This window comes from Equus caballus, chromosome 4 (genome assembly GCF_041296265.1).
Source record: "Equus caballus isolate H_3958 breed thoroughbred chromosome 4, TB-T2T, whole genome shotgun sequence".
In the NCBI taxonomy this organism is placed as follows: domain Eukaryota; kingdom Metazoa; phylum Chordata; class Mammalia; order Perissodactyla; family Equidae; genus Equus; species Equus caballus.
Genome location: NC_091687.1, coordinates 109,105,196 through 109,131,383, shown reverse-complemented (window position 1 = coordinate 109,131,383; position 26,188 = coordinate 109,105,196). Strand labels below are relative to the sequence as shown.

The following is a 26,188-nucleotide window of genomic DNA, read 5'->3' as shown; positions in this document are numbered from 1 at the left end:
AAGACAGAGGACAAAAGCAGTGTTGGGAGGAGTGATGTTGGGTTGATCATTCTTTCCTGACTAGAGTCTCAAAGTGCAGAGGAGCATTAAGTTTCGAACTAAAGATTTAGAAAATAAAGTTAGGAGTAGGTCTTGGGACCTGTTGAGTTATCATAGAAACGATGCTGCTAGTTCTAAGGCCACAGTAGGTGACATCCCCAAAGCTACTGATTCTAAAGCCTGGGTATTGAACTAATGAAAAGGCTAGATAGAGTTCCATTCTCAGAAATGACTGAATTACCCTCATGTTATACCCAGCTATTGCATATGTAATAACTATATCTTCATGTAAGAAACAATACAAACAATCCGAAGGCACTGGAGAACAACCCAAAGTTAACAGGTTCTGGAGACCACAGAGTTTGAGCCAACTGCCACAGCTGGAAAGCAAGAGGCGGATTCTAGAATTAAGAGAATCAGTAAGAAGGCCTTAAGTTCTGTGCACCAGTGATGCCCAAATCTCTGGTTGTCCCCGAAGCCAGGCAAGTACTGGGGACATTCCAGGAGGCCCAGCAAGGATAAAAGAAGAAAGCTAATATGTCATTTGCCACTCAAGTGCACACTGAAGAGAGAATCATAACAGAATCCAGAGTCTCCACTCATCATTCCCAGTGCTGAGGATAAAATTCAAAATTACTCAGCATACAAAGATATAGGAAAATGCGACCCATTGTCAAGAAAGAAACACAATCAGCACAGACCAGTGCCAAGACGACCCAGATGTTAGAATTAGAAGACAAGGATTTTAAAGTGGCTATTATGATGAGCCCCATTAATTAAAGGAGAAAGTTACTCACAATGAATGAAAAGATAGTAAATCTAAGCAGGCAAAAGAGAAACTATGAAAAAAGGACAAAGTGGAAATTCTAGAGCTAAAAATATAGTATCTGAAATAAACCACTACATGTGCAAACAGAAGAATGGAGAAGACAGAGGAAAGAGGCATTGAATGTGAAAACAGCAATAGAAACAATCACATCCGAAGAAGAGAGAGAAAAAAGTTTGAAAAAATGAACAGTCCCAGAGACCTGCAGGACAATATAAAACGTCTAATATATGAATAATTGTCTTCTCAAAAGATTAAGAATAGGGCAGAAAAAAATATCTGGAGAGATTATGGCTGCAAAACTCCCAAATTTGGTGAATTTAAAGATTCAAGAATCTGTAGCAGGATGAATATGAAGAAAACCATGCTGGGGCACATAACACTCAAATACTGAAAACCAAAGACAAAGAGAAAATCTTGAAAGCAGACAGAGGAAAATGGCACACTACATATAGAGACTAAGGGATCAAATGACTTTTCACTTCTCAGTAGAGAAAATTGAGACCAGAGTTCAGAGGACCACCATCTTTAAAGTACTGAAAGAGGACCCCAAATCTTGTCAGCTCAACTCTATAGACAGAAAAACTATCCTTTAAGAATAAAGGCAAAGTGAAAGTGCAGGGTCTGGCCAGCATTATTTCACAAAATACATCCCTATTGAACCACAAGTGTTTCAGTTCATGCAGTCTTTTTTTCTTTAAAATGTTCTACAGGGAAAATAACAGAGACACAAGCCAAATTGAGCCCACAGGCCGTATCTTCACCGTCCCTGTCCTTGTGGTGAAATGAGCACTAGAAGTAGGAAGTAGAAGGAAGTAGAAATTAAGAAGCTAAACTCATCAAAAACAATGTAAAATTCATAGATTATTGTTGGTTCGGAAACTTGGGAGCTTCCTGAGTGAAATCTGAAACCAGCCGCCATACACAGAGGGCAAGGAGAGGTGGAAGAAAGAGGCAGCCCACTCCAGACGGGCAGGCGGCAGGCGTAACAAGCAAGGCAACCTCCTTAGAAGGCTTGTCTCGGGCGCCACGAGGTGAGCACATCTCCACCCCCACCCGCCAAACCTTCGAAGTTTATGTAGAGGCCTCAGCTGTGCTCGCTCACGGACACCATCCAGGTGGTCTCAGCAACAGCTTCCTCTCTCAAGGCTGTGTGCTACTGCGAGCGCCTCGTGTGGGAAGGGTGGGTGGAAAGTACACACCCAAAATGGGGGGGCGGGGGGGCGTGGGAAGCCTCAGATTCCGCAGGTCCGGCTCACAGGTCACCTGGCAGTCACCTCCTCTTGATGACCTCCCCCAACAATTACAAAAACGCCTAGCGTAAAATAATCAAAATTAGAGCTTTAGATACAATATTGTATCTGCTTTTTCAGTAAATAAAATATTCTAAATACAAAAGTTTCTTTTCCTCTAAATATGCACGACATTAGAAGTTTAATACTCCAGCAAGAAGGTCAGCAAATGGAACGTGAAGCTGACCCTGCGTGCCCGAAGCAATGGCTTGGATGCACCACTACTCTGATGTTGCAAAAAGCAAGGAGGGACAGTGTAAGTGCTGATGCAGGAATAAGTTAACAACTACGGGAAAACATTTAAGGACAAAAATTTTCAAAAACTAAAAGTTAAAGAATAATTCTGGAGTACAGTTGAACTACTGCATATTGAAGTTTAGATTGTCCATTCTGCAATACTGAGATATATCAATAGGAAACACCTTTTACCATGGAAGACTTCAATATCTTTTAAAACACAAAAAAAGAAATGCATTTTGTTTAAATAACCAAATGACAGCTCTTCTTTTTACAAAGGTTACATTGCATTTTGATAAATGGTTGCATCGGTGCATAAGTTTTCAAAACCAAAATTTCAAATGTTCATATTGTTTAGTAATATTCTCACAAATATATGTTCATTAAGCACTTAGAGAAAACCCCACTACACAGTATGACTATAGAAAACTTAAGTGGAAAATACAGTGAAAACAAGACTCATTCTGTCTCCTAATTCCAAGTTAATCATAGTCAACTGTTTGGTCTATTTTCTTACTATCTTTTCTCTTCACATATGTATTTCTATATAATTAGTATCATAAAGTTTATGCCGTTTTGTATCTTTAGAAAAAGAAAGAAAAAAAGACACAGTAAATTTCCAGAAAGTATCATACCAGAGCTGGCAAAAGTCAGCAAGCGCCTGTGCACCAGAGCCTGCCACGCCACTGTGGAAATGCTCCAGGTGGGTTGCTCAGTTGGTCCATGGGCAGCATCCAGTTGTTCGTCAGGCCTCGACTATTTGTAGGACAGCCCCAGTTGTTGACTGGTGCTTGACTAGTACTTGATGACTACTGGTCACTGTGCCCAGCACCAGGCCAACCTGGGGTAGGGATGACAGCCAGGTCCTATAGGGACATTTTAATTTCCTAATCCCAAGTAACTGTAACTCCCAGAGCTGTCTTCTGAGGAGCAGTGGCTCCTGCACACACCCAGGATGACAGCAGGCTGACCACCCTCTGTGGTCCTTAACAGCCGTTAGCAGATGGCCGATTATCCCCCACAGTCAGGTGCAGGGCAGCTACAAAAACCACCTTTCCTTTCCCAGTTCTGGGGGTTCAATATTTGAGAACGAACCTAGAGGCAAATAACACATCTAAAGATGGCCGAACTCAGCCATGGAGTAGCCACTCTGAAAGAAAAAGACAACAGAGGCTTCCCGAGAAATGTCTGTGCAAGAACAAATCATACTAATCTGCCAGATAGAAATTGTTATAACAGGAATTAGTGAATGAATGGGACCACACACGAAAGTGAGTCCAACCGAAACGCTTTCCTGAGAGGTTCAGGCCTTTGCCCCCATGAAGCATCCCAGGATGAACCCTAAGAAGAGCAGGTAAAATGGAAACAAACTCATTTCAAACTTCTAATAAAATAAACTATTATTGAGTTTCGTATCTTATTAAAAACTCTTGTAACCTAAGTCTCATGTGGTCTGTTTGGTACTTTCCAATGCTGACTGTTAACCTCTGCTAAGTGTGTGTCCCTCATTCGCCCCAAACACCCGCTACCACCTCAGGTCTCGTCAGCTTCCTCTCCAGCACCGTCACGTGGGGCAGCAACCTTCAGGCCAAGCTGCAAACTATGAATCGACAGACTTTGAAGGCAAACCACAACTTAAGAGGATTCTTCTTTGGGGAAGGGAATAGGAATTTTTTTTTCTTCCAGAAGATGGCTAGCTAGTAATAATCTCACTTTAGGCAATGGAGACCGTCAAAGATTTTAATGCATGAGGGATGGGTATGGCTAGAGCTGTGTTCTAGAGCATGAAGGCAATGTCTAAATTTGTATTTTGGTTCTTAGTCCTTGGAACTGAGGAGTTTACGAAGTTTGTCAAGTGAATAATCGATGATGACTGTTTACTGAATGAATATGATTCCATGGACCACCAGCTGGATGCATGGGGTGATCCCTAACGGGTGACTAACAGGTTTATGAGCACCTTCTAAATTGTTGCTGTGTGCTCAAACACCTCCCAGAAAGTTTTACTGGTATCAATACCCTGCAGTCCAATTCTGCCAAGAAGCCACTTTCACCCTGGAACTGAAGGCGTTTTTTAAGAGAAATTACTGAATGATTTTCTGAATGCCACAGATGCCTCTACTACATAATCACTGATGCGGGAAACTTTATTTTTAATTTAAAATCTTACAATATCAGCTACCACATATTAAAAAGACATTCCCTACGGATATTAAATAAAGGAAATGTGAGAAATGTAACTATGGAATCATAGTTAATGAGAACAGAGATCAGAGGAATGACTTGCTGATTCAAACATTGGATCCAGACCCGATTGGAGTAGAAAATGCTGGCTGTTACTCAGTGGAAATAAAGGTATTCAGTCCCAAACCCTCCTCTTACATAACTCAACAAACCGGGAGTTCTTTATCCACCAAATGAACCCAACATCATCACTAACTCCAACTCACCTATGTCCAACTCTGAACAAGTGGATATTAATGGGAACATTCTTCTAATCACATGCTTATCAGCACACCAGCCTCTATGCATATGAAAACGGATAGGCAAAAATAGGCGTAGCCAGCAAGATAAAAGACTTGAGCACAGATTCAAGCTCCACGTCAAACCTAAGATGAGAGCACTTGCCTTCTTTCAAGTTTTTTTAGTAACAGAAATACTCTAAAAATATTTTTAAAGTACATGATATATATGCTGCTGCAGGGCTTCCCCCTGGAACCCAGGTAGGGAATTTCCTTGCAAACTAACTACAACCTAAGGGGGGACACAGACAGGCGAGAAAGCGAAGAGGACGGCTGGCCAGGCAGGGCCGTGCCGCACACATGAGCGTCGCGGCGCGGGGACCTCTGTGGCCGTCAGCCTCTCTCCGCGTGCCGGTCCTGCCCCTACACACCCGGGGCTACCGGCGAGGTTCTGCGAGGATGCCTCAGGCCCCTGCCCGCTCTCCTTTCTCCGAACGTCAGTAATATCCTGGAAATCATTCCAGGCACGTGTCGGCCGGTTCAAGTTAATTAAGCACGTGTCCGTGACACCGACAAGAGCCTGCGTGGGAGGCAGAGCCGGGAAGCGCTCTCCGCAAGCTCTGGCGCCAGAGGTCACGGTCTGATTCCCGGGGGGCGGTGGGGGGGGGGGGTCCCGCTGACCCCTCCGCTCTGAAAACTCGGCAATTCCGGGCGAAAGCTTCAACGGCCAGCGAGCGGCAGAACCCCGCCGCGAAGCATTCAAGAGTCTCCGGGCCCTGGGTCGCCCAGAGCCGGTGCACCGACAGAGCCTGGTATTGGCTTTGGGTCCGTGAAACACCACCGATGCTCACAAACCCCGCGACCCGTCAACCATCTTGACTCAAGGACCCCCCCCCCCCCCACGCCCACCCCGAATGCGGAGGGACCGGCGGGCTGGAATCCACGACCGGCGAGTCTGCCCTCGCCTGCACACTGCAGCCTCAGCCTGGAGAGCCCCGGCACGCACCCCCCGCCCCCGCCCCGTCGCGGGTCTTTTACCTTGTGGCCTTTCCCTGGGGGACACCTGACGTTGTTGGAGGCTCCCGCTGTTTGATTCATGTCCGGAGGAAGTTGGGGGGCCCGATTCTCGGCCTTCAAAACTTCCTTCGCGCGTGGAGGGTGGCAAGGTGCGCTTCTCGGGGAGGCCAGGTGGGTCCTCCCTCTCCAGCCACGACCGGGCGAGCGGAAGCCGGTTCCTCACGCCGCAGGTTTCAGCGGGGCTCCTCGCCCAGGGATGACAGCCCGCAGCCCGGTGCTGAGGAAGGAGAAGCAGCGGCTGGGACCCCGGAGGGAGCCCGGGTGGCAGCAGCGGCTTCCAGGGCGCTCTGCCCAGCGCTGCCTTCCTGGGAAACAGTCCAGACTCTCAGGACCAGAAGCCCGAGCAAATCGGAAAGGAGCTCCGAGGAGGGGCCAAGGAGGTATGTGTATGAGGGGGTTGCGGGTGTAGGACTAGTCTCTTCCCCGAGCAAGGGGTGGGGACACCGCAGAAGCTCCGGAGCCCCGCGCCCTAACGCCCCCCGGGCGGAGCCACGGCTGCAAGACACCCACGGGTTCGCTCTCCACTCCCGCATGGACCTTTCCACAGTCCTCCACACCCTCAAAGGCTCAGGCTGGAGCCGTCATCAGCGCAGAGCAGGCACCCCTCTCGCCTTGCAGCGGGTAATTAGGAAGGGCAACTCGGAGGGGCGGGCGCCTGCGCTCGCTGGCAGCTCCTGCGCCCGGCTCCGGGCGCGAAATCTTCCCGGGATGGTCGGGAGGTGGCACGCGAGGCTCTGCCAGGCGCCACTGCACAGGGAAGGCGAGGACGTGGAGGGGGCGGAGGAGGAGCTGGACGGTCCCTGTCTCCTTGGCAGAGTCCCCTCCAGCCACAGCTGAGGACTGTAGGCACCCTGCTCCCGGGACTGGCGCTGCGGGCGGGGTGGGGTGCGCTCCCCGCGTGCGTGCCGAATCTGCGTGCCCAGGGCCGGATGGGGGTGGGGGGGGCGGCGCGCAGCAGAGCGAGTTTACTCCTGGCTGCAGTAGAAGTATTTGCGCTCCTCAAGGGTTTTCTTTTTTATTTTCTTCTCTCTCTTCTTTTTTCTTTTGGCGCCTGTGAAGTCATGATCTAATTAGTCAGCTTTCGGATAGAGGTGGAAAACTGACCCTTGGGAACTAAGAAAAACAAATCAAGAAAGAGCAACTGCTCCGTGAAGACTGCATTGCAACATTCTAGAATTACAAGTCTGAGTGGTGGACCAGCAGCACATTAGAATACAGCCTTGGTGTTTAGCCAAATGTTTTTTTCTAGATTCCTGCAGGTAGAGATGGCAGAGTTTGAATATTCTGGGTGGAAAATCAAACCACACAACTCGGTTTCTGTTTCCAGATCGCTCGTCCTTCGGTTCGTCATCTGTAAAGTGAAGGAAGATATTGGCTTCCCCGGTGAGAACCAGAGCTGCGGTTCCTCCTCAGTCACGTTGGGGAACAGCACGTCCCCATGGGTGCCCCTTTAGAGTAAAAAGGAGATTTCCTTCTCAGGGGTCTGCCGATGCTCACTGTCATCTCCCTAGGTGGGTGTTTAGTGCTGTATTCCAGGTACGGCAAGGTGGGAGCCGGTGGTTCACCAGGTGGCAGGCAGTGTTATTAACAACTACGTGGAACTGCTGAGAACGCTTCACGTTTACACACAGACGCCGCTGCTCTATTGCACTCTCTTCTGACAGTAAAATCCACAGTGTGAGGCATCCTAAGAGTGTGGCACTGAGGAGTTACCACCCTCACGCTACTCTACTCTCAGCCTCCAGCAACTCATCACAATTACCCCTGAAGTGTTCCTCCTGGTTTATCTCCAGCGGCTTCTGCTCTGGGTAAGCAGGTCTCAGCTGCGTCTCTTCGTTCACCCATCTCTGCAGATTCCTGCGAGCTGTGTGTCCTGGGACCTCAGTTCCCTTCTGGGTCCAAGAGATTTTGTTGCTTTTCACTTTATTCAGGTTTTTCTTGTTGTAAGGGTGGGAGTGATGACTTCTAAGCTGTTTACATGTTGGAGCTGAAACCAGAAGTCTCTGAGTCTATCTTTTTAATCTTGAAGTCTCCTGTTTTCTTTTTATTTAATAATTCTTCCCTCAATTCATCTCTCTTCTCTCATATTAGATGATGAGCGGCAAGAAAAATGCAGATGATACCCCCTCACTGCTCAGAAATCCCTTTAGCTAAATAACCAAGTCTATTAGGCATATTAGAAACCCTCTTCCGTTTTCAGCACAATTGCAGACTACACCATCACTAAGCATCCTGCCATTTCATAATAAATATCGTGCTTCCAACGGGATCATTTGGAGCCATTTCAGAAACAGCCTGCTATAACCCACATCACTATTTTTTAATGATGAATGTGAAGGCTAGAAAGTTCGATGCAGTGTGGTCAGCTTTACTAATAAATAGTACTTTTTTGATAGTAAATTTGGAGCCTACAGATCTGACGGTATTCATTAGTGATCCTTTTTTCAGTCCTGAATAAGCAGTATCACATGATAGACCACACTGTGTCAGGCAGGAAGTAGCAAGTAAAAGGGAGACGAGCAGAATTCCCTAATTCTTTCCTTCCTCCCACTCCCCAGGCCCTCTCCCACCACTCTCCTTTTTTGTGGACACCGGTGGGCTGTATGCCTCCTACTTTACAGGGTGGTTTCTGCCTTTCAGTTCCCCCAAGCATCTTCTCAATGACTCAAGTCGGGGCAGACACTGACACCCTAGATCAGTGTCATAGAGGAGTTCCTGAAGGTAACCTCTGGACAGTCAGTCTCCACTTCCCAACTTCCTTCCTGCCAGGAATCAGGAAACCAACACATAGAGCAAATCAAAGATGACGTAGGCTTTACAGAGGTAAACACAGCCTCACATTGTTGGCTGTGTTTAGCTACTGTTTCCTTGCTTAACAAGCGTACATTTTGCTCTTTTTATAATTTTAATTAGGAATGTTAAAACACACAAGAACTGATATTCAATATCTGAAGAAAGAATGGATATCTGAGAACAGCACTTGGTTTCTGCTAACTTGCTCCAGTGGATAAGCTGTACTGCCACTGTTAGGCCACCAAAGCTGTGAATTGTGAAATCAAATGTTAGTGGTGATTCCGTGTTTCTGATACTAGATTTAAAGTTTACTGATCACTCACTGTCTTCCATTTGTCTTCTCTTCACACCAGACTAAGCAAGTTACAGAACAGCAACAAAAAGTGAAGTTACATTTTGTGTGTTGCATTTTTATTGATTGAAATTCCTCTCTATAATAATCTCTTTCGGAAAAATGGGATAGTTTTAGTTTAACCACCTGCCGTGCAAAGTCACATCCAGCCTTTACAGGGAGGCAGAAGCAAAACCCAGGGACATTTTTAATATGTGGCTAAAATGCCAGCTGTCTCCCCTTTAACCCTGGATCTGAGAGAAGAGTGCATGGAATTTCTTGTAGATCATTCTTTCTCATCAATCTAGAGGCAGGACTGAGAGAAATGTATCAGGGTAAGGAGGGTTTTCCTATGATGAATGCCTACCACTTCCATGATTAATTTAGCATTCACATTCATTAATATTTACTGGACACCTACTGAACTTTCAGTGGGCCCTCTGTGGAGCTGAGGGTTCTGCAGAGTATTCATACCAAGCACATATTTGCCGCTCTGCCATCTAGAGCAATTCTGGAATACTCCTAAGTTCAATAATGTCATCTCCAGCAAATCCAGGTGCAAGTATGAAAGCTCTGTCCTCCTAGGAACTCTGACTGATATCCATATATTTGCAGGTACATCTTGTGCTCCTAGCGAGTCAATCCAGCTGAACTTGTCATTTGGATTGTTTTGGCACTTTCAGCCATTATTAAAAACCAGCTGATTATATAACCCCAGGCTGACATGAAGTAGTCCAAGATTGCTTTTGGCAAACAATGCCCACCAATTAGAAGTCTGTTCTAAACACTCTGTTCTCTAGAATCACTTCTTCTTCGGTGGGAGCCTCATGTCGTCACAGCCGTCACCTGTTCCTGGAGCGTGCTCCACGCTGGCGCCCTTGGCTCCCTGGCGCCTATTGTGCTGCTCACTCTGCTCTGGTTGGAAACGTCGCTGTCCTCTGCCTTGTTGCCTTACTCCAGTTCCTCTGCACCTTCCCAGTTGACAACCTGATTATTAAACTTTTTTCTCAATACGTTTCCTAAGGAAAGAAAAAAGGGCTGTTAAAATCTTGTGGTGGGCAGTGATGGGAATAAATACAACTACTGGGCTGCAGAGAAAGGAGGCTGTCCCAAGATTCCTGTATCTTGTTGAAAAAGACAGAAGCTAGGGATGGGTGAAATCCAGTGTTTTCACTTTGTTAAAGCCTCCACACGTAGCAAATGCCGACCGTGCTCTGTGTTTAGAAGGTCATTCTCAGGGGTCTTGATGCAAGAGGGCGGGATAGAGAGTGGGGCTGTGTGGATCTCCACTGCTGTGTCTCTCCAGCAATGGCAGCAGGTCCGGTTGGCGCCCTGCCCATATCCTCTTGGCCCTTTCTGTGCCTACCAGCCTGACTTCCAACTGCAAGCACCTGTGTTGATTGCCTGAGGGCTTTTTCTGCACTCTGGGTGTGTGGCAGACTGGAAGTGCCGCAGAACTCATGCCCCAGCTAGCAGTCCTAAATAACCTACCAATGGGAGTTGGCAGATAAATATGCCAGCCCTCAACCTAGGATAAGGTAACTTTGAGGTACATGTTCCATCCTGTCTCTCAGAGTGCCCAGTGCCCATGTGGAAACTTGACTAACAATGCACCCCTCTTGGCTTCCCTTCCCTTCCGTGTCTCATGCGGTGGCCTTGAGTAAGCCATGGCTGACCTCCAACTACAGGAAGTGACTGTGATGAGGCCCAGCTGTCATGCTTTGGAATCCATCACGGTGTGTGCCGTGGTCGCGCCTCCCTCCTCCCGGCCAGTAATGGAGTGTGGCAGGCTGGTAACAAAGGCCTGCTCTTAGGAGATGTGGGAGCTCCCTGATGGCCAACTTTCATTCAAGGACCGCCTGCAGAAAGGTACCCAAGCTTCTCTCCCTCGCCCCTTCACTGAGAACAGACTTGCACTGTGGTTGGGTAGCTCTGTTTTCACTTACACGGCATTTTCCCTAATCCAATCCTTTCATGTTTATTACCAACATGGGTTCTGTTTCTTCAATTCCCTATTCTCCCAGTGGTGTTTCCAGCATCATCTTCCAACTTAACTACTTGTACACAATAAGCCTTGATTTAGAGTCTGTTTCTAAGGGGAACCCTGAACTAAAACACATTGGGAGGTACAACCTAACAACCATAGCCTTCGTTTAGTTTTATCGTATTATAAAATCACACACTAATTAGATCTAGAAGAGATCTCAGAGGGGACCCAGCCCAGCACACTCATATTTCACAGGAAGAACAAGAGAAATCAGTTCACCTCTCCGTCGAGGCACAGCCAGGAGTAGATCACTTTAGATAATTATTGTGAACTTAAGAGATATAGATCGATGCTCTGTGCTACCAAAGCAATCATTCCAAACAATTGATACAAAGTAATTCGAATTGGCAGCCATCTTACACCAGTGTTTAGCAAAGCTGGCTGTACATCCCGGAGCACCCAGAGCGATGGATTTGTAGCTTCCTTGCAGTATGTGTACCAGAGTCTGGAGCCTGCAGAGGTAAACAATTACTCACCTATGCACAACTGTTTTCAGTTGTGTTTAGAAGCTGCTATGACTGACATCGCTAAAGGAATTGGCGTGTATTTTCTCAGTCACTATAAGCCACTAGTTCATCTACTCCCCAGTAAGGTGATGTAAATTGTTTTGACATTTTCAGAGACGGTATAATATTAGGAAATTTTGGAAAATGGTGCTCTGTTCCATTTCCCTGCCTTAAATAAACCGTGTAATCGTGATTAAGTGCATCCTTCCTTACTGCCTTTTTCCTTGACTGATAAAATCCCCAGTAGTAATTCAGTTGCGTTGGTCTGATGACGTGGCACTCCTGAAAATATATGGGTGCCTTTTTAATTGATTGTGTACAGTCATTTTAGTGTACTGAATTATTATTTCTAAAATTCTATAAAATATCCATATGACAAAGTCCATTCTCCAGGTTTTACTGTTCTAATTAGATGTTAAAATCATGCCAGTTGATTTCAGCAAAGTGACGTTGAGTAGTGCCACTTTTTTTTTCTTCCTCAGCCATCTGTCTCTGCCCCTCATGTACACCAATTCCTATCTTCTTCATGACGCCCCGTGCACCTTTCCTCTCTCCGAGTCTCTGTTTCAGGCATGTGGCCTCTCGCGCTGGGAACAACTTCCTTCGTCCATTCGGGCGATCACGCTGCCCTCTCTCCTTTAAACTCAGATGCACTCAGCTCTTCAGCAGCGCCTCCACGCCCAGGGCAGATGGTTCTAGGCACGCCAATGCATTGACTTCCCAGGAATTTATATCAAAACATGATGTTGATGGTCAATATATATACCTACATCAGATAGGCCTCAAATTTAAAGGATCTACTTTTCTTAAAGTAGTTTCTACTCTACCCATTGGAAGAACTGACGTCTTTCTGTGCAGAGACAAAAAGCTGCTCTACATCATAGTAGATGCTTCTCAGGAAAATGAATTATTTCATTTAAAAAAGTCTTTGAGACCGTTTCTTTTGATATTGGTGGAATCTGGCTGGACTGCTGGTCCAGTTCATGATTTTTGAATTATATCCTAAAGCTTCATTCGATGGAAGGCTACTGATCTGGCAAAAATTGGGGCTGCTTCACTTTAGTGTTTTCTTCTCTCTTTTTTTTTCTCCCCAAAGCCCCAGTGCATAGTTGTATATCCTAGCTGTAAGTCATTCTAGTTCTTCTATGTGGGATGCTGCCACAGCATGGCTTGATGAGCAGTTTGTAGGTCCACACCCAGGATCCAGCAAACCCAGGGCTGCCAAAGCAGAGTGTGTGAACTTAACCACTCGGCCATGGGGCCAGCCCCTGTGTTTTCTTTGATGAAAAGGTTGACTAAAGAAATCAATAGTGCAAACAAAACTGAACTCCTTAAGAGAAACAATTGTTTTCAAGCAATTTAGCATATTATTTACTTATCATGGCAAAATATACACAACATAAAATTTACCATTTAAACATTTTCAAGTGTACAATTCAGTGGCATTAAGTACATTCACAGTGTAGTGCAAACATCGCTACTGTCTAGTTCCAGAACTTTTCATCAGCCAAATGGAAACCCCATCCTTCTGATTGTAAAGATCCTTCTTTCAAAGCCCACAGATATTCTCGTTACAGCATCGTTTGCAATGATGGGGAGTTGAGAGCAATCTCCATAGTCTTTACTAGGAGAGTAGATGAGGGGGTGTGTGGACACACATGAGGTGCTGTGCAGTAGGTGAGCCCATGCTTGACTTCTGTAGGAGTTTGGGTTCAGTTCATTTCCTCACTCGTACAACAAATTCCTTCCCCATCAGAGACTGTAGAGATAATTTGTCCAATTTAGTGAACAAACAATTGGCTGATGCGGGGCTAGAACCTGAAGCATCACTGTGATTACAAATTATTGCCAAAACAGTAGTTTAGCATGACAAAGGTTTTTCTTTTCATTCCCTCAGAGTATTCCGTGGGCCACACAGTGACTCACAGATCCAGCCAGTCTTCACTTGGCAGCTCTGTCATCTCAACGTGTGGCTTCCATCACCACAGCTGGAAAACCAAAAGCCAGAGGTCTGCACAGGGCTTTTCCTTCCTTGTAGAGGAGAGTTTTCATCTCTGCTCAGATGAGAGAAGGCTTTGCCTTGAGGATAGAGGAGGATTTTGAAGGATAAGGAAAGTGGTTCAGGTTATGACAAGCCATCATCATCATTTAAGTAAAGGTAAACCAGACAGGTCAGTCTTGTTCCAGCAAAATGGTTACATAGAGAAAAAGCAGATTGGATCTTTGAATGCTTGACTACGGAGCTTGGACTCAATCTCACGGTTAATGGGCAGGAATTGGTTCAATAGCCGCTAGTTCTTAGCGGGAAGGAAGAGTGTGCTATTTGGATTCTATAGAACCAATTTCACTCTCCATTTGTATTTGCAGATTCAGCTTCAAGACCATTTTCTCATGTTCTAAAAGTTCAAAAGCAAGCACTCAGGAGAGAGTTGGCTATGCGTTCCTGCCTTGGGTTTTCTAAGACTAACCACCTGGTGAATTCCGCAATCCTGTTAAATGATGCTCCTGACCGAGGAGGACACAGGCAATCCAAAGGCAGAATGACTGTCTCCATGAGTGATGAGAGAGCTGCAGACCTGATAGGGAGATAGAGCGTTATTAATAGACCAGGGCTTGGTGCTGGCTGTCACCTGAGCTGCCCAGGCTCTTCTTGTGTGGCATAAGGGACTTTCTGCCATCATTTGGATTTGCAACGGTGGACGAACATCTCCAGTAACACTGTCCAGACAATATATAAAGTTGAAAATTTACCAAATACAGCATATTTAAAGGAACTTTATCTTTCAAAACAATATGCATACATTTTAAAGGCAAATAAATGAATATAATACCAGTAATTATTGTTGAATTATCCTCTGTTTACTTGAGATGGAAATAAAAACAAAACTCCCAGAAATTGTAAGGGGTTAAATTAGAGCACATGAGTTGGATGAGGACACCATGCAATGTTTGCTCTTCCACACCGGCATTGTTAATAAGCTAATAGGGTCATCATTAAGTTCTAAAGAAGCAAGCAATATTTTTTTATTGCCACCCTAGCTAGTCCTAAAGGAAACAGGAAAATAATTCTCATCTGGTGGTCTCCGTGCTCCTTTTTCCTCGTACGAGTCTTGCCTGTCTCTCTCAGGGTGAAGTCTGTATGGATGCGGGTTAGAAGATGTGACGAACATGTACACCAGGCACAGCTATCAGTGTTGCCCTTTCCAGGAACCTGTGCGCTTTCACCTGGCCTTGCTCTTTCCCCACGAGGTGCGAGACGCAGTTTGTGCTTCCACAGAGAGCCTGGTCCCCAGTTTTGCAGGGAGTTCTTTTAGTGTCTTAGTCACAATGAAGTGTAAACTGTCGGTAGAGTTTTCCTTTAGAATGGATTTTTTTATAGAAGGAAAAGGAAAGAGAAGAGAACACTGATGGAATTGAGAATCTGAAGAGCAGACATAAACCAGAAAAGGAATGCAAACAGGTTATTCAAGGTTTACTATTCTCACAATTTAAACTATTCAGATTTGCAGCATTATTTCCTTGTCTACTTTGAATATGAACAAATTTAAAAACAGCATTGCGTGTGGAGCACATTTCAACCAAAATTATTAGTAATGATGATTAAAGACAAGTTATTGTAGTGGGGCTGGCCCCCTGGGGCCCACTCAGCATTTGTGCAGCAAACGTGTATGGAATGTGTATTGTGTGCCAGGCCCACGTGAGACCCCACGAATACAATTACTCTAGACAGGCTCGTCCCCTTCCATCCTGAAGCTCTCATAATAGCTCCCATAATAGGGACATTGAAATAACAACAAATAAAGAGACAGATAAAATCATACAAGTCATATTAAGGGATGTGAAGGAAACAAACGAAAGCCTACACAGAAAGTATTGGTGGATCTGATTTAGACTGCTCTTCCAAGAAGATCGCTGAATCAATATTTAAGTTGAGACCTGAAGGTCCCAGCTGTATGAGGACCCAAAGGTATGAAAAGTTTGGCATGGCCAAGGACGGCCGAGGTTGCCCAGTCATGGACGCAGCACTGGGAGGGGAGTCAGGTGCAGCAGGCGCTGGATGGACGCCACATGCCGCTGCCCGGGGGCTCTGAGCTTTGTGCCTTGAGGCCCTCTCCCAAACTCACCTCTGCTTCTAGCACAGCAACGAGAGATCATCACAAATGGAGAAAACTGAGGAGACACAACTAGGTTTAAACAAAATACACATCTCTGCAAACCCTTAGCAAGCAAACAAAAGAGAGATACGAAGCTTTAATTAGGGCCCGAAGTACCATCCTGCTGGTCTCTAAGCAGAGTCATCTGGGAGCTCAGCTCGTGACAAGGAGCTAAAATGAAAGGTGTGGTTGCCAGGTGGGCTGTGCAGGCACATAGCTTTACACCAAGGACTCGGGTGTAGTGGTCCCTTCCAGTTAGTGAGTGATAAGAGAAAAGTTGTCATTGATCCCGTCCATGTGCAGGGGCTGGGAGGGCTTCGACGTGGCCTCCAAGTCAGAATCTGGGCCAAGCTTCCTCCTGGCCCGGTGGCTAGATATGTAAGATCCCTGACACCCCCCATAATGGGAATCAGGGCATCGATATAAAACCCCCTCTGGTTAGGGGGCCCCGGGGACTGAGTAGAGGCTGTCACAAACCACCAGGTAAAGAGAGAGAGACAGAGAAAACGAGGAAGTTACAAACCAGTAATCCTATTCCCTGGGTCACTCCAGAGAAGGTCTTGGTGTGCCTTTAAGACACCCATTATCAGGATGTGCACTCTATCCTTGTTTATAAAAGGAAATGGGGAAAAAGCAAACATCTATGAATTTAAAAAGGTAAAAAATATTGCATCTATAGAATAGACTACCAATGATGATTAAGCTGAAAGAACTAGACACACACGTACCAGTGTGCATGAATCTCAGGCGGTACTGTTGACCACTCCATGGTGATGGAGCAGCCCTGTTCCTCCCAGGCGCTCCCTCACAGCCAACAGGCAGCAAATGAGCACAGAAGATCGAAAGACAGAAGGAGAAGGCGGACTGTCGTGGGACCTCAGAGCTGAGGAAGGAATGGCAGGGCACTGAGACCTTGGGTTTTCTTTTCTTCTCCCGTAGATCCCACATGGGGTGGGGCAGCACCTCCAGCCCAGAGCCACCAACAGGCTCAGACAGATAAAGCTCCAGGGAAAGCCTGGTCCCCGGTCAAAGGACCTGGCAAAGGGTGGCGTAACAATGAAACTTTTATGGCAACAACTGCGCTGTTCTAGCCAAACAATGGAGCCAGTCCCTGTCTCAGTTTCCGCAGGGCCGAGCGGGAAGCGATATTCCACCCCACCGCCTGCCCAGGAGAGCGGGCACTGGGCTCCAGTTCCCTGTCAGGGTAGGGCGGCCAGGCGCAGCGCTGGCCAAGCCTCCGCCTGCGTCAGTGAGAGGAACTGAACGCTGGGAGCCAGCCATCTGCACTCGTCTCCTTCTCCTTCATCTCCCCTGGGGTTAGGGGGTCCCAGGGGAAGGTGACCATGCCCACCCACTCGGCCCTTCTGCTCTTACACCTCCACAGGGGGACTGCTTGCTAAAAAAAAAAAAAAAGAAAAAAAAAGATTAACTAGGATGCAGTCTCATAGTATAATATCCAAAATGAGATCCAAAATCTTAGCAAAGAAACGGATGCTAGAATGGAAAAAAACAACTGGAAATTATAGCACTGCAAAATACTACAACACCCCAAACTTTTTTAGAAACCTCAGTGTGTGGGCTCATTAATAGAGATGACAACAGATAGAATCAGAGAATTTGTGGACAGACCAATAGAATTTACTCCATCTCAGAGAACAGAGAGAAATAGATTGAGAACAAATTAACAGAGTTGAGGCAACTGTGGGAAAATAACAAGAGAGCTAAGGTTTTTATCACTGGAGTCCAAGGCAAAAAACCAGCTTGAACATGACCAGAGACAGGTGACACATTACCTATAGGAGGACACCAATTCATACGGTAGCCGATTTCTCATCTCAAGTCATGAAAGCCAGAGGAATTGGCCCACTTTTCAAGCGCTGAAAGAAGAGAACTGTCAACTGCAAATTCTGTATCCACAGAATGCATCCCTCAAGAAGGAGCGGAAATGAAGACATTGTCAGACAAAGGAAAAGCGAAGGAATTGGCTGCCAGCAAAGCTGCCCTCAAAGAGTAGCTAAAGGGAGCTTTCTAATGACAGCAGGTGAGACCTAGAACCTCAAAAAGGAAAGGTGAGTACAGGCATTGGAAAAATAGGGGCGAATAAGACAGACTAGCTTAATCCTCAGGGGCATTTAAGAATCATATGTGATGGTTAAAAGAAGAACCATAATAGCGTGTGATGTGGTCCTCACTGCACGTGGAGGAAATGCTTAAGACAGCTGTGTTTAAAGTGTGGGCAGGTAGGGGAGCCGAGGGAAGTAAGATTCCCACATTTTATTCTGAGTGGGAAGACTTCAGAACTGGTGATGGCAATGAGTTATGCATCTGTATTGTAATACCCAGAACAACCCTTAAGGACACCCTAAGAAGTAATATACTCAATACATTATGAATAAATCAAGGTGAAATCTTAGAAAGTGTTCATGTAATCCACAGGAAGGTGAGAAAAGAGGGACAGAGGAACGAGAAAGAGAAGAAACAAACAGAAAACAATAAAATGGTAGACTTAAGCCCCAACACGTCAACAACTCCTTAAATGTAAATGGTCTCTATGCACTAATGAAAAGACAGAGATTGGCAGATTGGATCAAAAACACTATTTACTAAAACAAAAAAGTACACGTAGATGGAAATGTAGAGAATGATGCCGTCTCTGTAAAGACTTCCACGCCAAAACCATACTCCGTGTTCATCAGGACTCCGCAGAGAAGTAGCAAAGGTACGAATCAAGGAGGGGAGGGATGCACACGGCTGGAGGGCACTGCACCTTGGGAAAGGAGGGAGCAAGAGCTGGTGGAGAGGGTGGGGTGCAGGTTTGTCTGTATCATCATCTCCTTCAAAGAACCTGAAGCCAATAATGACAGAATGTTAACATTGGTAAGTATCAGGCGGGATGCCTGTTGTCATCCGAACTCCTCCATTTTTTCAACATAATTTATAACTAAGTAAAGAGTAGTAAAGTAAAGCAGTGATTAAATTGCACGGAATCTTATAACCCATTATTAGGAGTTTTGATTTATTTACATATAGTTGAATGAGCAAGGTAATAGTATGGTTTCAGGTAGAGTAGGTAGTCTTTATTGAGAAACTATATTCTTAAGCAAATGCACAGAAAAATGTAAACTCAAGAAACATTATATTCAAAATGGTATTACTCACATCCCTTCAACTCAGTCCCATGGAGAGTTGTTCTTAAGTGCAGGGACAGTTCCTAGCTTGCTTCTCGTTCTTTTAATTAACGTGGTTGCTGGAGATAATCATGTTCCAGCTTTCAGACACACCAGCAGGACAGGGCAGGCGTATAGACAACTATGATCACTCATCACTCCCTGAAAAGAGACTGGATCTGACTTTGCCTTGGCTACAAATCTAGGGATTATTTCAAATCATTGGAATATGGGGAAAATGGTACAGAAATCTGAAGATCAAGGTACTTGAATATGTCCCCTTCCTGCCTTGCTGTCTTTATCCTTCACCAGCTACGTACTACTCTCCCCAATTACACACAAAGATGCAAAATCTTCTACAGTCCTTTCTGGTCACTCACGGTACTGTGTTCTAGAAAGTCTCATGGACACTGACTTAGCTAACATCGAACCATTGCTCCCAGGAGAAATACAGGGCTCGTTTCCTGAGAACCTCTGGTCACAGCATTTCCACTAGCCAATCAGCACAAAGCCTGCTTTTATGTGTGTTTCTGTTTGAAGACACCATATTGAATACATACTGTGGCTTCACTAACACTGCGCTCACAGCCAACAGCACCATAACTCGCGCGTGAACGAACTCCATCTACCACGCATTTTCTCACACAGTACATCACAGCCTCTTACACTCAGGACACTAGACAGCACTTCAGAACTACGAGTGGGGCGGTTTTCAGCAGCGAAATCACCGACAAAAAAGCAGAAAAATGTGAAAAACATGGCTCTATGTAGATTGTGACAAAGACTCTGGTTTACAGTAGAGCTGAAAGCGGGAAGCAGGGCGTCACCTTGCCTGACCTCAGCTGGGGATGGGCAGGACAGCAACGCGAAGTTTCCAGTTTGTGGATGACTGCACATGTGTCGTGAGCCTCGATTCTAGCAAGTAGGCAAATTTGCAGGTGTGGAATCCATGAGCAACTGCAGACAAGACTGTGCTTGGCAAAGACAGCTCCCGCCTAGTAAACTCTGGGAATGGCCCATGTGTGTGTGTGTGTGTGGGGGTGGGTGTGGGTGTGGGTATAGATGTAGGTGAAGATATGTCAAGCCTAAAGAGCAGAGCCACCTGGTACATCCCAGGAGTAATGAGTTTTGCAGTGTCTCCATGTTTGACAGTGAGGGTCCTCTAGTCTCCAGACAGAGGCTAAGTGGCCATCTCTCAGTTCCTTGCACATACCAGACACTTTCCTGCCGTAAGGACTTCGTGTATGCTGTGCTGTCTTTCTGGAATGCTCTTTCTTCACTCTCCCCTAGCTGGCCCCTTGCTCATCTTATGCTTTCAAATTAAATGGAGCTTCCTCAGAAGGCTTCTCTGACCGACCTATAGACGTTCGGTTACCCCCACCCGTTGTGCTCTAGCTCACTAGCCTGTCGCTTCCTTGACAGGAGTTCACACAATTCGCTTTTAAAAGTTTTATTTGGTACCCTGCTGCCTGCAGTAATGCCTGGCACACAGTAGGTCAGGGCACATTTGTTGAATGAGTGGCTGAATGCATGAACACTTAAGATGCCCAGGTCAGGCCCCAGGTCGCTTGCTGTTTACCAGCAAGAGGAGAGTCGTTGAGCATAGTCAGCTGTCACTCTGTAATATTAGCTGGATTTCCAGATGTTAGCAGATATATGTAAATTTTGAATAAAGCGAAAACCCCAATTATCTACGGTGATGGTTCTCAAAGATGGTCTGAAGAGCCCACTGGTTTCCATGAGGGCCCTCAAAACCACGGCCATGGATGAGGAGAAGCCGAGGGAGAAAGAGCGCCATCACAACCCTCGGCTTCCACTTCAACCTGAATGGCCAACCACATAACTCTTTTATAGATTTCGGCCTCACAACATGTTTTGTTTGACGAGAGGTTTGCATGACGACAAAAGTTCAGAGGACGTTAAATTCACCAGTAGTTTTCAAATAACTTAGCTTGGCATTAAAAGTCTTCTACAACGTGGCCCAAATAACCCAATCACACGGCTTCACTATTTCCCCAAACTACGCTCCTTTCCTGGCAGGTGGATCGACTCACTGTCTAGAGAACATGGGCACGTGGCTAAAACACAGCCCCTGTGCTGGTGCTGGTCCCCTGCCCAGCAGGCCCTCGCTCACGTCTCCAAACATTATACCTGTTTCAGAAGAAAGGCGCATTCTCCCCTCCGTGGAGCAGTAGAAGACACGCCGGGCCACGTGCATCCCAGCTTCCAGGAACAGCTGCACCCGACACTGCAGATCTGTTCAATTTTCCCTCCTGTTTGATTGTTAACTGCTTCTATCATCAGAGTATCTAAAATTTTCTTGTACAAGCAAGTATCAATCACACATGTTGACTGGGTAATGACTGAAAATCACGCACAAGTCTGAGCCCTCTTGCTCTCTCTGTCACACACACATGCGTGCACATGCACGCACACACAGTAAGTGAACATAATATATGATTACACCAATTATTTTTCAATGCATTTATTGTCACCTGCTAATTCAATAAATAATTATTGAGAGCTTATGATGTATTAGGCATTAGAGATAAAGTAGTGGAAAAACAGACCAAAATCTTGGTCCTCGTATAGTTTGCAGGTTAGCAGGGAGAGACGGAGTATAGAAAATAAGGACAGTATTTTGCATTGCAGATCATGATAAATGCTATGAAGGCAAAGCGCACAAGGAAGCGGTATGGGATGTGCAGGGAGTTGGATAGGGGGAACCTCACTGAGAAAACACTAGTTGAACAAAGACCTGAAAGATCAGATTCCCATGACAGCGGCAGCAGGTACAAAGGCCCTGAGGCAGCACTGTGCATGGCATGCCCGAGATGGGCAAGGGGGCTGGTGGAGTTGGCAGGGATTGAGTGAAGAGAATGATTGGGTAGAGAGGTAACGGGGTGGGTTATGCAGGGCCATTGAGACCATTGTCAAGTTAGTGGGTTTTTCTCTGACTGAGAAGCTAATTTATTGGGGTTATTGAGCAGTTAGTGACACCATCTTTCTTACATTTTTAAAAAGTCACTTTGGCTACTCTGTTAAGATTTAGGTGTAGGAGTTTCAGAGTAGTTGCATTACAACCCATTAGGAGGCTGTTGCAGGAATCCTGGCAAAGGCTTTAGCCTCAAGGGGTTGGGGGTGGGGAGAAATCAATGGCTTCTGAGGGCACAGTATTTTTAACACCGGGCTGAAGGATTTTCTGCCAGAAATCCTGGTTGGGGTGGGGGTGGGGGGAATCAAGGATGTCTGCCAGGGTTTTCGGGGAGGAGCAGGTTGGGGATAGAGGAGCAGGAGTCTGATTAGGTTTGAGATGCCTGTTAAACATCTCAGCAGTGGGATAGATAAATCTAGATGTCAGGGGAGAGCGAAGGACCTGGAGAGAGCAATTGGAAGCAGTCTCCTGTGGTTGGTGCGTGAAACTGTGAGACCGGTGCCATTGCCTAGGGAGCGAGTGGAAGCTCACTCATGGATGGTGACAGTGTACCTCTGGGAGGAGTAGCTGTAACACGAGCACACTGCTGCAGGGTTCGATGCTGTTCTTCACTGAGCTGCCCCAATTCTTCACACATTTCCTGGCGTCCGGAAGGTGCTCAATAATATTTACTGCACGAGCAACGGTTTACTGCACGAGCAACAGTTTATGCGGCCTGCACACCATGACCGGGTCAAGGTTAAATCGAGGGCAAGAACTGAAATACCCTGATTTCTAGTTCAACAGTCTTCTACTGTCCCTTACTCTCCCCCCTAAATTTAATTCTCGTTATTTCACTTACAATAAACACTAATGAGCTTTACATTTCATTTCCAATTCCTTTATTAAATTGCAGTTTGGCCAAGTTGTTATTTTTCTTAAACTTATAATGCCTTTAAAACAAAAATCAACTGCACTTTTTTTCGATTTTAAGAGAAAATGAAGACTAGGAATAGTTTTCTTGATGAATCAAATTTAAAAAGAGAGTGTAAGAATGTTTTAATTTAACAAAAATGCTTTTTACCCATTTTGTTGAATTATAACCATATTCAATCTTTTTTTAATCTGGTTCTTAAAGATTTTCTCTATGTTATAAGAGATCATATGCTATATTAGAAGTTTAAAAGTCTAAAAAACATAAAGATCCATCATGGTTTGTGTCAGATGAATTTTATGATAAAAAAGAATATAGATATGGGGGATGTATTGTTGATATAATGAGCGTTTGCTTAAATATAGGGGCAATTAGATTTAGGATTATATGAATTCCCAATGAATCTATTTATCGGCACTAACTTAGAGGGGAGACCTCCCCCATTCAGGGTGAGTACTGTGAGTACTCAGTATTACTAAAAGAGAAAAGCCGTCAGCTTCTGGTTTGTTATCCTCATTCTGGCTTTTCTTTTTTTCAGGCGGGAACCTATAAAGACAGGGAACTTTTTCTTCAAAACAACCCTACTATCCTACTGACACTTGCCTTGGGGAGTGTAGCCACTCCCATGACACTGTAGATGTGTGAATTAGTTTCCTCCTCAGCAGGCGATGCCAGCACAGTGAGTTTTGTTGTCATGTGTCCAGTGAGCACCAAAGCTGGGCATCTGTGGGCAGAAGGCAGCCGCCCTGTTGCCTCAGTGAAGTGGAAAACAAGCCTTATGAGTGGGCAGTGCTAGGAACTTTCTATGAAGAGTGAGCTGTGAAGGGCTGGAGCTCTCTGCCGATGCCTCTCTCCCTCTGGCCTGACGTTTCTCCCTTAGAGATTTATTCCTTTGCAATCTGAAAGATGACAAACCTAAAGCAAAACTTTCCAAGAGGGCTATCACATCATAATGATGCGTGTGCATCTCATGACTTCATCAATTATTTTTCTCAAATAGAAAATATATAAACAAATTATAAGTCAGATAACAATGTGGGCATCGAGTTTCCTGACAGTGGGCTGCAGGGGGCTCGTAAAGAGACATAAAGTTGATCGCAGGAAAAGCAGTGAGTGCTGGAGACTACATCCATCACACAATTTTTATGAAAGACGACTGTTTGGGTATTTCGGACCAGTTCCCCAAATTGAAAAGGACATGTGTCAAGTATTCATATGAAAACCTAAGTGAGTGCACCTGGCAGAATGTCTCGCAAGTCTCCCATTTTCAATGAATAATTGTTCGCCAGTGCATCTCCAGCCTCAGAACAGACTAAGGGTCCAGCCAGCCACCAGCGAAGGATGTGTAGAGAGACATGGTCTCATAACAGCTGCTTTGTGAGCCTTTTGCATTCCTGACCACGCAGCCTGACTTCCCGGGCAAAGGCTACCTGCTGTGGAGTCCAGAGGGAAATCTGGAAGAGTCTGAGCCACCGGCTGTGATTGGTCCTCATTCGCATTTTTATCACCTTCCATTTGTGCAGCACAAAACTTTTCCAAAGCACGACTCATTGCATTTCTATGACCCAGTGCTTGGGTCTCCTGACCTCGTGTGCTGTTCCCATCATGAGTGGAAGTGTCGAGGAACACTGCAAGTCACTGATTTCCTCCTCATGGTGATGGCTTGGCTGCTCTTAACTAGTACCGAAGGATTTGTGATGCTCTTTTTTGTGGGCCACATAATGAGCAACTGTTTAAGTATGCAGTGTTTGGAAGTGGGAAAAAAGCAGTGGAACACTGCAGTTTGTTATGACAGGGACAAATCATCTTTAACTTAAAAATGGATAATTTATTGTTGGACAGACATGACCTAAACCATATCTAGGAAAGTAAAGAATAAAAGGAAAAAATCTGAGTGCAAAGATTTGGCTTCTGTTTCTTGGCTTAGCTCTCACTGTCCCAGCTGTGCATTGCCAGCTTTCAGTATATTATTGGATATCATATAAATACCACTGCACATTTACTGAGTGGCTAACACAATCCTTTGACTTTCCTTTCTTTTATTCATTTCTCAGAGCAGCAAATATCTGCTCCTATTTATTTTATCATCATCATCATAATCATTATCATTTTGGTTTTGTTTTGTTTGCGGGGAGTTGTCTCACTAGAGCCGTGGTCCCTGCAGGGTGAACTTTTTGTTTTTGAGGAAGATTAGCCCTGAGCTAATATCTGCCGCCAATCCTCCTCTTTTTGCTGAGGAAGACTGGCCCTGAGCTAACATCCATGCCCATCTTCATCTGAACCGGTGAATCCAGGGCCGCTGAAGTGGAGCGTGCGAACTTAACTGTTTTGCCACCAGGCTGACCCCCCTGCAGGGTGAACTTTTAATTACTAATTGTAGTGGAATGACTCCTCGCGGAATAGGTTTGAGGTCATTCCACTCTTCTTGTAAGTTTCCAAAGTTTTACTATGGAAATAGGGCTCCCCACAGGCTCTCAATTTTTGTATTAAATTCACTCTGTGTGAGCATTCACATGAATCAACAAACTGGTTTTATGAAGGGACCACAATACTTTTAGCACAAATTAATGTGCATCAGAAACACGTATATCATTTAACACAAACATAAATGAAAGAAAGGTGTCCTCACCCTGTCCTATTCTATCCTATTAGTAAGGACACTGAGGTCCACATGTGAGCAATTTATTACTGGCAGATCTTGGACAGGACCAGAAGCGTCATGGCTGGGAGTCCACTGCCTTCAGGATGCCCTTTACAGGGTGTGGACTGGTTTAGGGGAATAGTGCAGAAGGAAGAGGCCCCGGGACCTGCACGTCTCCTCCAATAACCACCTTGGCTGGCATTCAAGGAGATTCATGCAGAGTGGATCTTCACTATTTATGGGTTCCATATTTGCAAAATTGTCTGCTTGCTAAAATTTATTTGTAACCCCAAAAATCAATGATCCCAGTGCCTTTGTGGTCATTCGCAGACATACATAGAGCTGTAAAAAAAAATTGATTCCTGGAGATGTAACGCCCAGCTGAGGTCAAACAGGGCAACGCTCTTGCTTCTTGTCCCAGCTCTGGTGCCGTAAACACGGTCCTTTTTAGGGTCTATTTAGTGACATGTCTTCTGTATTTTTGTGCTTTTTGTTGGTGATTTTGTTGTCTTAAATGGCCCCTAATTGTAGCACTGTTTTCTTGTGTTCCTAAGCACAAAAAGGCTTCGATGTGCCTAACAGAGAAAATACATGTGTTAGATGAGTTTTGTACATGAATTATAGTGCTGTTGGCCATGAAGTCACTGTTAGTGAATCAACAACATGCATTAAACAAGGTGCCTTTTTTTTTTTTTTTTTTGAGGAAGATTGGCCTTGAGCTAACATCTGTGCCCATCTTCTCCTACTTTATATGTGGGACGCCTGCCA

At 45.4% G+C, this 26,188-nt stretch overlaps 1 protein-coding gene across 1 annotated transcript in view; it reads right to left on the bottom strand.

The window, feature by feature from the left end:
• DPP6 (dipeptidyl peptidase like 6) overlaps nt 1–6,798 on the bottom strand; it is a 986,698-nt gene extending 979,900 nt beyond the window's left edge. Inside the window, exon 1 of the mRNA XM_070265304.1 lies at nt 5,895–6,798. Within this exon, the coding sequence (XP_070121405.1) occupies nt 5,895–5,954 (60 nt within the window). The 5' untranslated portion in view covers nt 5,955–6,798. The remainder of the gene's footprint in view (nt 1–5,894) is intronic.
• Nucleotides 6,799–26,188: the final 19,390 nt, after the last annotated feature.